Source organism: Aquila chrysaetos, chromosome 17 (assembly GCF_900496995.4).
Source record: "Aquila chrysaetos chrysaetos chromosome 17, bAquChr1.4, whole genome shotgun sequence".
NCBI lineage: Eukaryota > Metazoa > Chordata > Aves > Accipitriformes > Accipitridae > Aquila > Aquila chrysaetos.
This window is the reverse complement of record NC_044020.1, coordinates 9,429,237-9,445,836: the sequence shown is the minus strand read 5'-3', so window position 1 is coordinate 9,445,836 and position 16,600 is coordinate 9,429,237. Positions and strand designations below refer to the sequence as shown.

Genomic DNA, 16,600 nt, shown 5'->3' with positions numbered 1-16,600 from the left:
ACACTTAAGCTGTATGCCTATAGAAGTAGGTTGATGAGCAGTGTATGCTGTAAGTTATATGTCTTTACACAGGACATTCCTAATATCTGCAAAGGTTACAGTGAGGTATCTTTCCTGATTTATTTTAGGTTGATGGGGTTATTATTTGCTTTTTTCATATTAAAATATGAGAAAAATAATGCACAAGCATTACTGAGACAGCTAAAGGAGGACAGATAGGAAAAACAACTTCATGAAAAATGTCTGGGAAGAATACTCCAGTCCAGCTATGTTATATTATCAAACTGGCCATGCAGCAACTTGAAAGAGAGACAAAAGGGTCTTACTGCAAATGACCTGCCAATGCCCAAAAGCAATCATTTTAACTCTTGATGGACAAACATCTACTTTTTGAATGAAAACCTCTTAAGCACACATCCAGCAAGTGATCAAATGCGTGTGAAATCTAAAACCAAATCTCAGAGATGCTAGATAATTCTCTGGCATTTTTTATATTGTTATTGTTACGGGGGTTTGCAGGTGACAAATAATATAAATATGCATTTATAACTGCAGTTACAATAAGGTAGAAAGTTGTATATTTTGTGTCAGAGCATGTAAATGGCTCTTAAGGACTATATAATATATACTAAATACACACACACACAAAATGTACGTCCATAGTGATGTTGGATGACGATAGTTCTCCTCAGATGGGAAACCATAGGAAGAACCATCAAATGAAACAGATTGTTTCTGACAGGTTCGGATAGATGCGGGTTCAATGTGGCCTGAAGTCTACTGAAGGTCAAACTCTCGATTTAAACTTGAAGCAAATTCTTCTCCAGTGAGCCATAATCCTCATCCTGTTAAATTTTTTCTCAGTCCAGTGATGAAGGCTTTGATTGCCTTAACTATGACCAAAATCCACTGACAGAAACTTCAGAAAAGGCTGTCAAGGACCTATATTAAAATTTAAGCCATTTCAGTTCTTTTGTTGGAAGGAAAGCTGGTGAACTGGGAGAATAAGGAGGGGTGGGACTAGAGGAGTGAAAGTGAAACAGTTTAACTATCTTCCAACAGTAAGATAAGCAAACCAATTAAAAGGATTGTCATCCTGTAATTACCAGAGTGCTCTGTATTACAGAGGGAGCTGAAGCTTTGTTGCACAACAAACAGTCATGCTTGTAATTTAATATGAATAATGAGCCAGATGCATGAACAAGACTATTAAATTGTTATCACAAGCAGCCGTGTCCCTCATTGATTAATGACTCCATATGTCACCAAGGAAAGGAACTCCATTTTTAAGTGTGAATTGTCATCATCAATGTTGCCAAAGCAACTGCTGTCTGCTTTTGACTTACCCCTGAACATGGCAATTAAACCATTACATGAGGAAACAAAACAGTGATTATTCTCTTATGTGGAAAACTGAAGGCTGTTAAAGAATAAGGGACTTATTTGAACCACATTCAAGGTCAGAGCACATTCTCAATATGAAATTTATCATGGTCCCCCATTCAGTTTCAAATTTGATGCTAGTCATAAAATCTGGAATAGTTTCATACACTAGTAGAAACCCAGGAGAACCAACAGAAAGACATGAATAAAAAAACAACAGGTGTGAAAAACATTTACTTTACAGTAAATAAAATCAACTTGCAGAAGGCATAGTTAAATAAGAAAACAGGTGAATTATCTATATATGCTCTTTATAGAGAGAGTATTTATGGAGAGAGGATATGTATGTGTATATGCACATATAGATGAACATCCATTCCACATGACTCACCCGAAATGTATGCTTGACCCTGTGATTGGACTTTTTTTTGTTGTTTTGGGGTTGTTTTTTTTGGAGGGGGGGGGGGGGGCGGTTAATGTAAGATTTATACAGAATGTTCTACCAAAAGAAGCTACAATCTGGCTTCTTCCAACTTACAGGCTTCCCGGAGTTTTTCCTTGTCGTAATGTAGCCCCTCATATTCTTGTAAATTAATCCTGTTCACTCTGATCCGCAGGCGATCTGGGATGGAATGAGGACTGCAAGAAAAGAAGAAAGCTTCTTAGATGAAGTGTTCCTTGGAAGAGCAAACTGAAAACAGGATACGAAGTGATTTTAATCTTCTCTGAAAGAAGAAAAAGAGCAAGCCTCTTCAAAACTGGGCCAACTTCTCACAGGCCCATCACTGCATTTAAAATTATGCTTACCCACTGAACAACAACATAGACATTACACCTTAAATGATAAACAAGATCAAGAATCCCATCTGCTGGCTGTGGGGTTGGAATTGCAAAAGTTTTTCTGAGTAGCCTAATCTATATAGCTACCCCTCCGCTCTGCAGTTTGCTTTTTTGTACATCCCTATGGCCCTACCACAGCCAGTAGATCTGCCAAGCTGTGGTTCAAGACACATGCTTTCTTGGGAAGTCTCTCAGGACAACCATTTCTCTGCTCATGAGAGCATCCACCCTCATTCCTGAAGGATCTTCATTCAACATCTCTGTTCTGGGAAACAGGCAACAGAAAGGTGGCTAAGAACTGGATTTCCAAAGTAGTGAGTCCAACACACAGAACCCAGGAGGGCTTTCAAAAACAAGTAGCAGTACAGGAACCTCATTTCTACAGATTTCAGACAGATTTAGATACCTCAGCTGTCTATATAACTTTGAAACACTCAGTGGGTCCCTGTCTATAAATTTAAGTGTCCATATATTGATAGAAAGTTTTCCTGAAAAGCTTTGTTTTGATTTCATGCTGGCTTCCACCTTACCTTAACCTATTATTTGATTTTGTAAGTTTAGCTGAAAGCTATGTAAATTAACTTGACCACATTTGCATTTTCCAATTATAAAGAAAGATAGATAACCTGTGTATTATAAGGCATATAGCAAATGTCTGTCGTATAAGAACTGGCCCCTGTGTCAGTTAAAAGTAGGTTCTTCATTCTGTGCTTCCACCAAAAGACCATCTATTTTCTCTGTTTTAACCTAGTTAGTAACAGAACTCTGCCAGCGTATTATTGTCTAACACACACACTGCCTTTTAAAAGTCAAAATACAGCATGCTGTCATAAATATATAGGTTTGCTTCTTTCTTGGTCTCACTTTTTAAAATATTTGACCTACAGCATTTGCACTGCTAGTGCAGGACATGACACATCTCACAAATGTAATTTTTTTTTTTCTTTTTAAAGAAGTGAACAATTTTCTTTTTGCCTAGAAAATACTGCAGACCTAACAGAACACATGGTTTGCAGCCATCTCTTGATAGAGCCATCGGGATTGCAATTAGCAATTATTTCAGTGTTAGGTTATTGCATGCTTTCTCTCTGTTGGTATAAACAGTTCTGTCACACCTGGACAAATAAAAATAAAGATTGAAAATCAAGTCCCAGTTAAAAAAAAAGCTTTACTGGCACAAATACTCTTTGCCTAGAAAGTGATAAAGGGTAATGAATTGAAGGTGCCTCCAAAACTGGAGTGTAAGACAACATGATAGAAGGAGCTGCACTGAAGCAGTTCATGTTCTGAACAGGAGTTTCTGTATTAGTGATGAAAACGAACCTAAGATACATGAAGAATAACTTAGAAGAAATCATAAGCGCTTATCAGTGGCAGCAAGACTGACACACTCAGAAACATATAGGCTACCCAATGTTTTCCCTGTGCTGACAGGGATTATTGTGTCAAAGTGCCCCAAGATAACAGCAAACTGCCCACATGTAAGACAAGGTTTTGCAGTTTGATGACAGACACCTGGGATGGTAACTTCCAGCACAGCTTCAGGAGGCACCTTTCTAACTCAGGTGCCATTATGTCATCCTACAGAACAGCATTCTCCACCTGTAGGCTCTACAGCTCACTCAGCAACCCAGAGAAGATGAGTGTCTGCAAATGGAGGGGAAAGCTACATAGATGGAACAAGAACATAATTGCACTGAGTCTGACAGTTTCTTCTTTCTTTGTTTTCTTAAAACAAGTTTAAAAGTCACACCGCTGGCTGAGAAATGAATATAGTCTGAGGAGCTATGTTCCCGTCCAAATTCTATAAAATGCAAATTTCAAAAATGAAAATCATAGATTTTTAGCCAAGAAAAGATAAGAAAATGTTTAAGTCAGAAAACAGAGGAATTTAACTGCATAGTCTTTGTCTGAGGGGAGAAAAGAAATAATTCACTGCATGTAGTAGGTTCATGAAAATGAGTGACAGCTCTGAAAAGTGAAGTTTTTTGTGCACTGGTACAATACAGGAAGAAGCTATGTTGCTTTTCCCATAATGTTCTGACACCACACATTATGATGAAGGTAGCTCAGTCTTCCAGCTGATCAGTTCATAACCTGGGGATTGTTGGTAGGTGTCAGGGATGGACTACTTGTGAATTACCTCTACTTCTTTGAACTCAGCTAGGAGGAAAAGGGATAGGGAGATAGGAGAATTCAGCTACGTATTTCGGTTGTAACACAACCATGCTACAAAGACAGCCATCCTTGCTATGCACTGAATTAAGCCCAGCTTAAACCCAACCAAAAAGCTCAAACTGTCTCAAACTGTTGCTTCTCCTGAAACCAGAATCAAATCTGTACTGTTGTGTTGAAATCTTTGAGCAACCCAAGACAGAACGCTACAAAAAGTATGTTTTCCAATCCCCAGTTCAAAACAACCACTTGACCAAAAGCTGATACTCCCGTGCAGGAATTACTCAGCCCAGCACAGGGGATGTTTGTCCTCCAAACCAGAACCACACCATAGCCTCCCCCTACTTGTTCTTTTCCATTTCTTCCTTGCTACAGAGCTCATCTGCGTGTGATGCTCAGACCTTTCCTTCCACTCTGTGACCCTGTTCTGTGCTGCCCCAATGCTGCTCTGCATACTGAGGGAAAGCAGTTTAGTACAGGAACATTGCATCTTCCCAAGGTAAACTGTGATTTTAACTCCTAATAGAAGAACACCAACTCCCTTTTCTCCTTGATTTGTCCTTTTAGATCTTCCATAGCAGATATCCGAGCGATACTTGTCTTTCAACCACCCACTGCATCCCATCAGTCTGGCTCCCACAGAAACCTACTGGTGTCCTTCACCACAAGAGATGAATTTGTTTCTGTATTTTTGTAGCTCTGCACTGTCTGTGCAGAATTTACTACAGCCATGAGGTCTTTAATACCTCCCACTCACAATTTCACTTCCTCTCCTTCCACACACTGACCTTTCTCGTATTCCTTAGTGCATGGCAGGACAGGAGTGTGCCTGATACAGGCAACTGGAGACAAGCTATGCTCTATTGTAGGAAAATACTGGGGACAGGGCAGGTAACCCTTTCCCCAGCTTCCATGTCTCCCTGTGAGCTTGTCTCAGTCATGCAATTGTTTCCACTTCCAGATGTTGAGATGAAACAACGCCAGCAAGCCTGGGATCACTAAAAAAAAAATGGTTAATGAATTATTTTTTGTCTGATCCAGAACAATCATCAGTGAATCAGAAGTGACTTTAAAGTTGCTGTTTCAAGCTTTCTGTTCAGTACTTATACATAACTATCATGTTTGAATTTTCAGAAATGATAATTATTTCTACAGTTCCTGGTTTAGGTAAGAGAGGAAAGGAAAAAAGAAAAAAAAAAAGAGAGAGAGAAGGAGCTATGTAACCAAGTTCACACATCTAATCTTTGACAGAGGCAAGAATTCAACAGGACTCTTCAGCCCAAAATTCAATCCCTTATTCCCAATACCATCTACCCATTCCTCCCCAAGGCTACCTTCTTTAGGGTAAAAGTTAAGTTTTCCGTATCAGTACAGTGATTTTTTGTGTTGCTTTCCATGCCACTCCCCTGCCCCCCGCCAAGTCCCACCAAGATTTTTTACTTGTAGATGAAAATGGAATGCGTGAAAATATTTGGATGATTGTCTGAATAGTTATTACAAATAATTCTAATAACTGTCTATATTATCTACAAAGATTTTTTTTTAAATTATCATTCAGACCCAAGACTTTTTAGCTCTCTTGTAAGATAATGTAAGAAAAGTCAGCAGAACTATCTTCCTTTTATAGTGCTTCGCTCTCAACAACTCGTTTGGCATAAAAATACTAGGAAACCTGTGTAAAAGCAGTTATGGTAGGGTTTTTTGCTTCTCAGTTTCTAAGCACTAGTTTAAGTGTGAATTTTCTTGGCAATCATTATCAATGAGTTAGTGGTAGACTTATGTCCGACCACACAACTGGCCTGATTCCAAACACATCATCACAATGGATAACCTGGATATCTCATGAAAGGGGAAGAAAGACAGGGAAACAGAACAACTTCTCCAAGTGTATGTTTGGAGCCTTTATGTCAAGGTGAAGGGATGGTCATGTTGACCCTCTATTCAATGCTCAAGAAGACCTGCAAAAAGGGAGAAGAGGATGTTAAGCCTCATGCCAACATCTGTCAATCCTTGGTTAATTGCCATCTGTCTCCCTGTGACCTCCCTGTGAGGGCAGGATAGCTTTTGGACGCCAAGGGGAGAGAAAGACAACACTGACTTCTGTAGCTCTGCTGACTCGCTACCTAATGCCCCATAAGAAAGAAAAACGTGCACCTTCTCTTTACAAATGTTATTTCCTGACTTGTAGCCAGCAGCAATCTATTGCATCTGCAGCATCACCTTCTTGAGTCAAATTAGTCCTTTCACCTGAAAAGGAGAAGTGAGCAAGCCCTTTTTATTTGCTTGGAACTGGAGGAGGAAAGAGATCTAAAATCAACAGCAAATCTAAAATATTTTTATTGCTCTAGGAGCCACACACACACTTTCCAAAAGCACCTTTTAACTATAAAATATCAAAGAGGATACTTCCCACGCTTTCATAAAAAGTATAATTTTTTGGTACATCAGTGCACTGTATGTCTCCAAATTTGCTTCTGTGGAAAAAAACAAGCACACCATCTTAAATGTAATATATTACCTGAGGTGAAATAGTTCCTTTCCAGGTCAAGTGTGGGAGAGCAATCAGCTGGCAAGTGTCAGAGTTTCCTGTTCTGTTTCTCCCTCCTGTTCACCCCCTTTTTATAAAGACAGGGTGCTACTACTACATAAGCAAGCTGTGTGTGCTAAAACATACAACTGGAGAGAAACAGAACTTGGCCTTTTGTCCATTTGAAAAGTTTAGCTATCTTAGCCATAAAAACATAGCCTTGGAAACAGCAGCTTTCTATAGAAAATAAACTATTATCGGAAATCGGAATGCTAAGAGGTCCTTTCTACAGGGTAGAGATTTCATATACTTAGCTAAATCAGTCATAACTCAAATACATATACAAGTATATGCATATATATACACCTATAAATATGCATATATATATATACACACATACACAAAAAAAACATTCATTCAGTGACTGAAGTTCGATGGTTTTGTTCATGATTTATTTGCAAATACTCTTTGCTCTGTCAGAATACAGTTGTTGGCTGACATTGTCTCACTAAATTTTATACCTATTCAATATAGATTTGGCTCTAAAATTCACTATGTGAATATTCATTCCTTGTGCTATCAGACTGACAATTCACACCAGGGTATATTGTCCTCATCATCCAACTAATTAACTCGTTCACTCACAGAACTCATGAGCTCCATACAAAGCTCTATTTAATGCAGCTGAGAAAAACACTTCCACTATCAATACTTCTGTAGTTTTCACAGATGCTGTGTAATAATCCATATTATTATACAAATCACACAATTTGTCTTGTTCAGACAAATTCAGCATATTCAGAAACCACAAAGATTAAGTACATAAGCATGTCCGTGTAAAAGCTAATAATAGGGTGATGAATGTCACTGAAAGCAAACATTAGTACAGCATTAATAGAAATGGATGTTTCTAAACACTGTATAAAACAGCTTGCTCAACTGTAAGGAAAGGAAGAAAAACTTTCCAGATAGAGCAGGAGACAATTTATAAATAAATTTGGGTAGATTGCTGCACTGCAATTCAACCTAAAATATTTAAATTTCTTAGACTTATTATTCTTCAAAATGGTGTATTACATAGTCAATGAAAAGTAATTTAAATTATAGGTGAATGAATTCCATTACCTCCTAAAGAATCTAATTAAGAACCTCATTCCCCAAACACACCAATCCACAGAATTACATCCTAAAGGTCATATGCCCCATGGGACCATAAATACAGATTCAGGTCAACTGAAACATTCCATTCATTCATGTTGATTAGCTGTAATGGTTTCATTTAAACACAAACCTAAATATCAATCTTCTCAAATCAGGAGCATAGATAGGCTAGTTTACCACATTGAATTTTATCTGATGAACTTTGTATTAGCATGGACCACAAATGCACATTCAGGGTATTAATACAAAATAATCCAAATGAGCCTTGTAGAAAAGCTATGCACATTATTTAGTTGGAACAAACTATGAAAGATTCTACAGAGACGTTATGAGGTCCTCTCAAAATTATTCTACTTGCATCAAAAAAAATACATAATTTCAGTAATAGCGAATTATTTTCTTTCCTTTTTTAGCTCAAAAATGGCTGAATAGTACAAGGAAATTGCATTACTTTCTATCAGACAAACAGCATTTGACTTTTCCACAAGCATATAGAGCATCACCTAGATATTGAATAATTCCTATGGTAAGGAAAAGGGCATGCATTCTGGAAATTCTTAAAACTTGTAGACATTCATTAACACAAATAGCTAATTTAAATTTTATGTTTTTTAAGTCTGCCCTTCTGTGAGAAGATATCCATGCCATGGTACACCAGGTTACATATCAGAATCAGAACCACTATTTTCTGTGAGTAGGTCTTAGAAAGTCAACATCATGCTAGATAAACTGTAAGGTGAAGTCATTTTTAACACCACCTACCCTCCTACTGGAAATTGGTTACCAAGGAAAAGGTATGCATTTGTTTGCCTCCTATGCCTGAACTATAGCATTTGGGGGATTCTAAAAATGTTACCATCAACACGCCACCCACACTCCAACCCCCCCAAAAGAACCCCAAAACCTAAAAACACAGAGCTTTGACAGGAAAAAAAATGAGAAGGGCTTATTTTTTTTTAAATCCCTTTCATTCCACCACTTGTGGTTCAAACGCACAGAACCAAAGCCACACGTACCTATTCTGAGACTACCCGCAGAACCCGATCTACTTCCCTTCACCAAGAAAACACACTCAGCTTTTGATGAAGCTGTGACTTCCTCCTCTCACCCCTATTAATCATCCAGCAACAGGCAAGAGGATGCCAGCCAACTCACTTGGAGCACAGCTGGTTTTCCTAAGAAACATGCTCCTGCCTCCAGTTACCCAGGAGAGAAGACAGGCAGAGCCAGCCTGGGTCCTGCCCAAGCTCGGCACTCCTGCACAGCAACCTGATAACGCCTCTGCCATGCCACCAGGTTGATTCAACCGGGAAGATAGACTTTTAAATTATACATGCCCTAATTCTTACATCAATTATTTATGAACCCTGTGAACCATTTCTTATGCTTTGTGTCTGCATAGAGAAAGGAAATAATAATAATAATAAACAGTCCAACAACTCTACAGAATCCAATGACAAATTTCCGATAGATCTTCTTCCAGAATACAGCCCACACCAGCCTACACACATACAGATTTTAATATGATTCAGAAAACAGAAAAGGGAAAGGAAAACTACTACTGCCGCTCCCTTGCAAAATAATAAACTTTAGGAGAAAAAAAATCACACTCCTCTGGGGCATGTTTGCAGTGACAGATTAATGAATTACCTATCTCCTAGAGAAGAAATAAACATGCAAAATTAATTAAATGTTCCAGTGTTTAGAACAATTGGAAAAAGGGAAGCAGCAGCCAGAGGAGAAAAAGAAATTTAGCTTACTTTTGAGATTGCATTGGCAGAGCTTGGAAATGATACATTAAAAATAAGTATGGTTTTGACAGCATTTATCTACTTAAAACATAAGAACTGCCACAAAAGAGCAGAATCATCCAGCCTCTTCTGATGGACAAATTCCAGTGCTTCACAGAAGCCCACCGCTATTTTAAGGCTAAGCTCTTGCTAAGCTCTTTACCTAAAGAAATACCCCTAAAAATATAAGCTCCACCATATATTTTTTTTATTCCATTTGATAAGTGTTATCCCAGATAAGCCAGGTTAACCCAAATGTACTAAGCCCTTTTGCACTTTCTTACCTCACGCTTGCTTCAGCAAGTGCTTGAGCGTTTTGCTGTATAAAGGCTAGACCCACACATACCCTTAATTATGTGCCGAAGTGCCAGGTAGAATCCTGGTCTTCGCTTTCCTTCTCCTTCCCCATTCTAGCTGTAGTTCTCTCGCACTTTACACTCCCAAGCACGGTGGATTCTCTGATAGTAATGATCCCACTAAACAGAAGCCCACATGCTAAACAGGAAAAACTGACAAAAAGATGAGACTCAATTTCTTATAATTCATGTAATGGAGAAAAGGGAGAAGATATATATATAAGCATTTTCATCCTTAACTATGCATTTGGAGAATAGCTTACTAAACACTTTCTTCCTTATGCTTTGTCTCCTACTGTTCTTTATTAGACTCTCCTCCTATAGACAACACCTGTATTCAACCTGAGAAAGCTGATTCTGTTTGGCTTTGGATCTCCACAAGCAAAAAATTATTTCCTATTACCCCTTTGCTATTCACACAGGTTTTACATGCATAGTCTGCTGCAATCGTTACTTTGTAAACTCTATGAAAGAGTACTAACTATTTACCAATAAAATGATACTTGTATTTTCATTTATGCAGATTTTGTAATAAAAACAAAATAATCACAGCATATCCACAGTGCTTATTCCACTTGTAAAAGGATGGTAGGAGCTATGCAAGTCAATCATGTTTTATTTTTCAAATGGTAATTTTTTTTCAGAACTCCTTTGCATCAACCACACAACACAAACGCACTCTCAGATGTGCATCCTTTTCACCTCTGAATATCCAGCTGGAAAATGCAAGTCTTCACCTTCCTTTTAAAAGACCTTCAATTAAAAATACAACACTTGTATTTACTTTTGCACCTTGTACAAACACTTGAAATGAAACACACTACAGTTCTACTGTCTCTGCAACAAAGATCGTATGTGCCTAATAATTTTGATACCCCAAATTCCCATGTATATCCTGCTGCAGAAAACTGAAATTTATCTAAGACAGGCTGTATCCATCACCAGGTCTCAGCAGAATCTGCCCTGCTGTTCAGTACTAACTGGAGTTCAGGCTCTATGTTGTTCAACAAAAAAAAAAGAACATTTGAATCTCAAAGCCATCATAATCCAAATCAAATTTCCCTGATACCTCATGGGTTCTTATTTTAATTTGCCAGACACATTAATTGTCAGTCACAGTACAGCAGCATGTTTAATCTATTTTTACAGATTTTAAGATACAGAACATCTTTGACTTACAAATTAGTTTGGGGCTCATGAGTCTCTCTCTCCCTGCCTTATCCTGACAGCTGATATCAAATGGGACATTCAAATGAACTGTATCGAAACTTGGAGGTCATTTTCCAGGGGATATCCCTCAACTTGGAAACAATATCCATTCTCCCAGATCCATGGCTTAATGTTCTGTGTAAGCATTAAGGCTTATCTCAACTTTTGTCTAGAGGCTTGCTTAGATACTGAATCAGTGAGACAAGTTGTTTTTATTACTTTCTGCTCCTCAGCAGAGTACAGCAAATACGATCCAAGGATAAGGCACACTGAGTTGGAAATCTTTCTTTGTTTGTAAAATAACAATGAGGAACTTGCAGCTTTCTGAAATTTCACAGAATCACAGTACGGTTGAGGTTGGAAGAGAATTCTAGAGGTCACCTGTTGCAACCCCCTGCTCAAGCAGGGCCACCTAGAGCCAGTTGCCCAGGACCATGTCCAGATGGCTTTTGAGTATCTCTAAGGATGGAGATTCCACAGCCTTTCTGGGCAACCTGTCCCAGTGCTCAGTGATCCTTACAGTAAAACATTTTTCCTGATGTGCAGAAAGAACCTCCTGTGTTTGAGATTGTGCGCATTGCCTCTGGTCCTGTTACTGGGGACTGCTGAAAAGAGCCTGGCTCTGTCTTCTCTTGAGATACCTATAGACATTGATGAAATCCCACCTGAGCTTTCTCTTCTCCAGGCTAAACAGTCCCAGCGCTCTCAGCTTTTCCTTGTAGGAGGGATGTACCTTAGTCATCTTCATTGCCCTTCGCTGGACTCTCTCCAGTAGCTCCATGTCTCTCTCGCACTGGGGAGCCCAGAACTGGACCCAGTACTCCAAGTGTAGCCTCACCAGTGCTTAGTAGAAGGTAAGGATCACCTCCCTTGATCTGCTGACAACACTCCTAATGCAGCCCAGGATACTATTAGCCTTCCTTGCCACAAGTGCATGTTGCTGGCTCATGGTCAGCTGGGCATCCACCAGGACCTCCAGGTTCTTTTCTGCAAAGCTGAAATTTGCTCTTAAAATTATTCAATCTGTTTTCCCAAATAACTCTTGGTTTGTTGAACATTTATGCACCATCTATTGATTGTGTTCAGTCTTTAGAACAGAGAAGTGTTGGTGGGTTTTCTTTTAGCACAAACCATTCACTTTCTTCTGTGATCGAATAAGAATCATTCTTGGAATCAAGTTTCTGCTCTGAATACCTGGATTTATAGCTCTGAATTTTGTTATTTTCCAACATGTATTTCAAATTCGTTTCTTTGATAGTCCTAATCTCTTTGAAAAGATGTCCATCATAAGAGTGGCAAAGCAAGAAGACAAAAGGGATGCCAACAGAAAGCAAAACATGTCTTTCTTGATTGAATAGTAAAAAAGCATTTCTGAAGAGAAACTACACTGCCTGAGTTGACTTATTATATTAAGCTTGAGGTTTTTTGTTTGTTTGGGTTGGGGAGGGAGGTTGGTTGGGATGCTTTTGGGGGTGGTTTCCTTTGCTTGGGTTTTTTTGTTTGCTTGTTGGTTTTTGTTTTTTTAATTATGGACACACAGGTTTTCATAATATGACATGTTTCCATAAACGGGATAAATTAGAAGATACCAACGTGCAATGGTACAACAGTACAAGTGTTTTCAAGTGCCAATTCACCACATTTTAAAAAATATGTTAGGCTCTTGAATAATTTAGCTACTATCTAGCAAGTTAGTACAGTGGAGTGGCTGACAATCAAGATATTGCCAAGGTGGGGGGGGTGGGGGTGGTGGTCTCCATCTTCAATGCAGCTGCAGCCAATGTCACACCACTCCTCTGGGGGACTAGTTTCCAGTTTTGATCAGCTCTATCTGGAAACATGGCTGAGAGATCAGCTCCATCAGGAGATATGGCTTATGGCTGAGTTTGTTCACAATACACTTTTGATTAAAACCGAAGGACGGAAAGCTCTCATCTCAACTGTTTCCAGCGATGGTGCCTGACGCTTGCCTCCAGACCCATCTGTTGCTATGGATTTGTCTGGTGAGCTGGACTTTTGGCTGAACCTGTTCACCAACACCAGACATGCCCTGCTCACCTTACTTGGGCACTGTGGAACTGTGCCTTTGCTGGTGAAGCCACTGCCCTGTGCCTGCCATGCTGTCACCTGAGCTCCCACTTCCCATTTGTCACTAGATTTTATTGCCCCATCTCCTGGTTGAATGACACACAGGGTAACACCGAAAGAACTATGGAACTTTGAAAGTAGAAAAAAGCCAGATACTCACACAGTGAAGGAATCGGGGGGAGCTGAGACTCTCCTCAGGTCAGCAGACTGCACTTTATGGATACTATAGGCAGCAGGAAATGAGTGGCCAGGAGAAAGGCAGTACAGTGTGGACAGACAAGGAAAAAGGCAGGGGGGGAGAGAGAGAGAAAGAGTGGAAGAGAAGAAAGAAAGACATACAACGTTTAAACAGAAATAAAAGGAATGTGTCACATAAAAGTTGAATGAAGAGACATGCAGACCTCCAAGTTCACACTAGGAAGCCAAGAGCAACAGAAGACATGCAAATGGAGAAAATCACTGCTACATGGCACACAGGAGCTTTCTAAAGACACGAGTGAGGAGGACCAATGACAAGCTAGGCACATGGCTAGACAAGGAAGATTAGGAGCCCCAGGATTTGTTCCACAGGCACTGAAAAATTTCAAGGCAACAGACTTTGGAAGCAGGTCCAGAAATGCAAACAAACATCAAAGCCAAGATCTGAATGGATGGAATTGTCTCCAAAGGTTGGTCAACCTTAGTTAACGTTTAAGAAAAAAAAAAAAAAAAATACCCTTACTGGAGATTTTGTATCCACAATGACAAAATGCTGTCTCCATTCTTCTTTCATGTACCTTAGGGAAATATGCATTTTATATATAGTGACTCTGAAGACTGACTCTCTTTTAGTGTTTATACTCAAATGGTCCCTTTGTTTCTCTCAAATGTATGGAATCCGTTTTATCTATAAGCTCTTCCCTCTTCTTTCTCTTCCATTATGCAGGATTCTTCCTCAACCCAAACTAAAAGCCATTGAAAGCAAAATATCATCTTTTGAGGTTCAGAAAGTGATCATTAACTGAAACTTACAGAGCAGCATACTAAACTGTAGTTTCTAATCAGAAAATGACTCCTGGAAAAATTGAACCACAGCTTCTCTTCTTATTCCACTGCTTATAGCTCACAAGAATCACATTCTTGGCTTGATCACAGAAAACCAAGCTATATGTTGCCTCTTTCACATGTTACCATGAACAATAGTGGAGAATAGGAATGAGAACTTTCTTTTAAGGGAAGGAAAACGATAACATAACTCACTTTTGCAGAAAAACTGCCTGCTGATCTGGCTGTAGCAAAAATTTGCTTTTTCTGGTACAAACAGAAAAGACATATGAGAAGAAAAGAAACCCACCTTTTTTCCCGCCACAGCCCCACTATCTGCCTTGTTTCAATGCATAACCAAACGTGAACAGCATCACCTTATCCTGTATATTCCTTGCACCTAAAAAGTTGCTTCTGGCTTGAAACACTTTATTGGAGTGTTACTTGTCTCCATTGTAGAGCAATGCATTGTGGGGTAAGGAAGAAATTATGCCTGCCTTTTATGTCTGGACAGCCTCTATTAGAGACAAGTTAGAAGCACTGTGACTGTATTCATCAAATAATTACTTTCCTCCACTATGCTTCAACTCAAAATTTTAAAAGTTATCAGAAGAGTACAAACCACAAACAGGTCACCTTCACCTACTCAAGAGTATGCATATAATCTGTATGTCACATCAAAACAGCTTAACTTTCCAGAAGGACATATTGAAAAAAATAAAAAATGAATGCTTGATGAACAGTAAGAAGAGATCACTAGTTGCAGCAACTAGTCCATGAATAATTCGGGACAATTAATATACTGAGAAATTTGTTTGTAGGCAATTCAGCAGTGAAAGATGAAATAACTGAATAAAATATTAATCGCCAGTAATTTACCCAGCTATGACAAAATGCAGCACGTTATATTTACTTTTTCCCTAATAGCTTGGATGAAGCTTTTCATGCTGTTGTTGTCAACAGGGAAGGGACTCTCCTTCAGTTCAAGTAGCCCCACAGAAACACTAGATTTTTGTTCCTTAATTTGATCCATGGCCAACTTTTAATAAATAATACTAATACTAATACTAATAATAATAATAATAGAAAAGACTAGGACCTTTTACACTGTCAAAAGTGCTGCTGAATTTCCCCCAACACTTTGAAAAAGGCAAATTATTCAGTAACAGATAAAACAAGGATGCTCAACATACAGGACTTTCTACCTTGAAGGTCTGTGTAGAACCACATGAGGCAGTTTATGTGCAATTAGAAGGTGCTGGAAGCAAAATAGTGGAAAAATGGAGGGGAAAAAACAGGTCAAAAAAGGTCAGATCCCTTTTTCTCATATACAAGTGTCCTCTCAGGGCATCTACAGGTTTTGAAGTAGAACAGTTGCAACAGAAAGATGGACAACTCTTGCAGTCAGAAGAGAATGATGTTTCTAAAGCCCTCCTGCTTCAAGTGAGAGAAGCATGAAATCTCTCTTCTTCTCCTCACTCAGCTATGTTATGTATGGGCTTTTCAATTTTAAAATACTATTATTCCCTGGAAACTCAAGTGCAACTACAAGGCGAACAACAAACTCACTATCCTTTCTAAACCCCCTCTCCTTAAAACCTCCAGAACAAAGGAGAACAGGGTAAGAAAACAAAAACAGTGTAAGACTTCTTCAAATTAAGTCTTTTTCTACTTTCAACATTGGACTAGCTAAAACTCTAAAAAGCATTCCCACTGCTCTCCTTATCTAGCAATAACATCAAAGCCGACAAGAATAGCAACTCCGCGTCACTGTGACACAAGATAATTTTTTAATCACTTTCCTGGCAAGGAGCTCAAGAACAGATGTCTAACAATTAGGGATAGCTCCAGACCCACTTATCTCACACATCTAACATTTAGATGACAGTCATAGGAGAACAATCTATCGTGTTCAATCAAATATAAGGCTTTCTGGGAGATTTCAATGGAATAGGGAGATATATTCTAGATATCAAGTTAAGAAATGTAGATAAACCTATTTAATTGAAAATTTTCTCTCTTGTGAAATACTGCAAATCAGCATCATA

The 16,600-nt window shown here is 38.8% G+C and overlaps 1 protein-coding gene across 12 annotated transcripts in view; it reads right to left on the bottom strand.

The window, feature by feature from the left end:
* Positions 1–16,600, bottom strand: part of DGKI (diacylglycerol kinase iota) — a 226,258-nt gene that overhangs the window by 71,725 nt on the left and 137,933 nt on the right. For 10 of the 12 annotated variants that reach the window (XM_030040174.1, XM_030040172.1, XM_030040173.1 and 7 more), the window contains 2 exons: positions 13,690–13,752; positions 1,922–2,022 (listed from right to left, as the gene is read on the bottom strand). In XM_030040174.1, the coding sequence (XP_029896034.1) occupies positions 1,922–2,022; positions 13,690–13,752 (164 nt within the window). The remainder of the gene's footprint in view (positions 1–1,921; positions 2,023–13,689; positions 13,753–16,600) is intronic. The other 2 variants (XM_030040169.2, XM_041129491.1) reach the window with 1 other exon arrangement.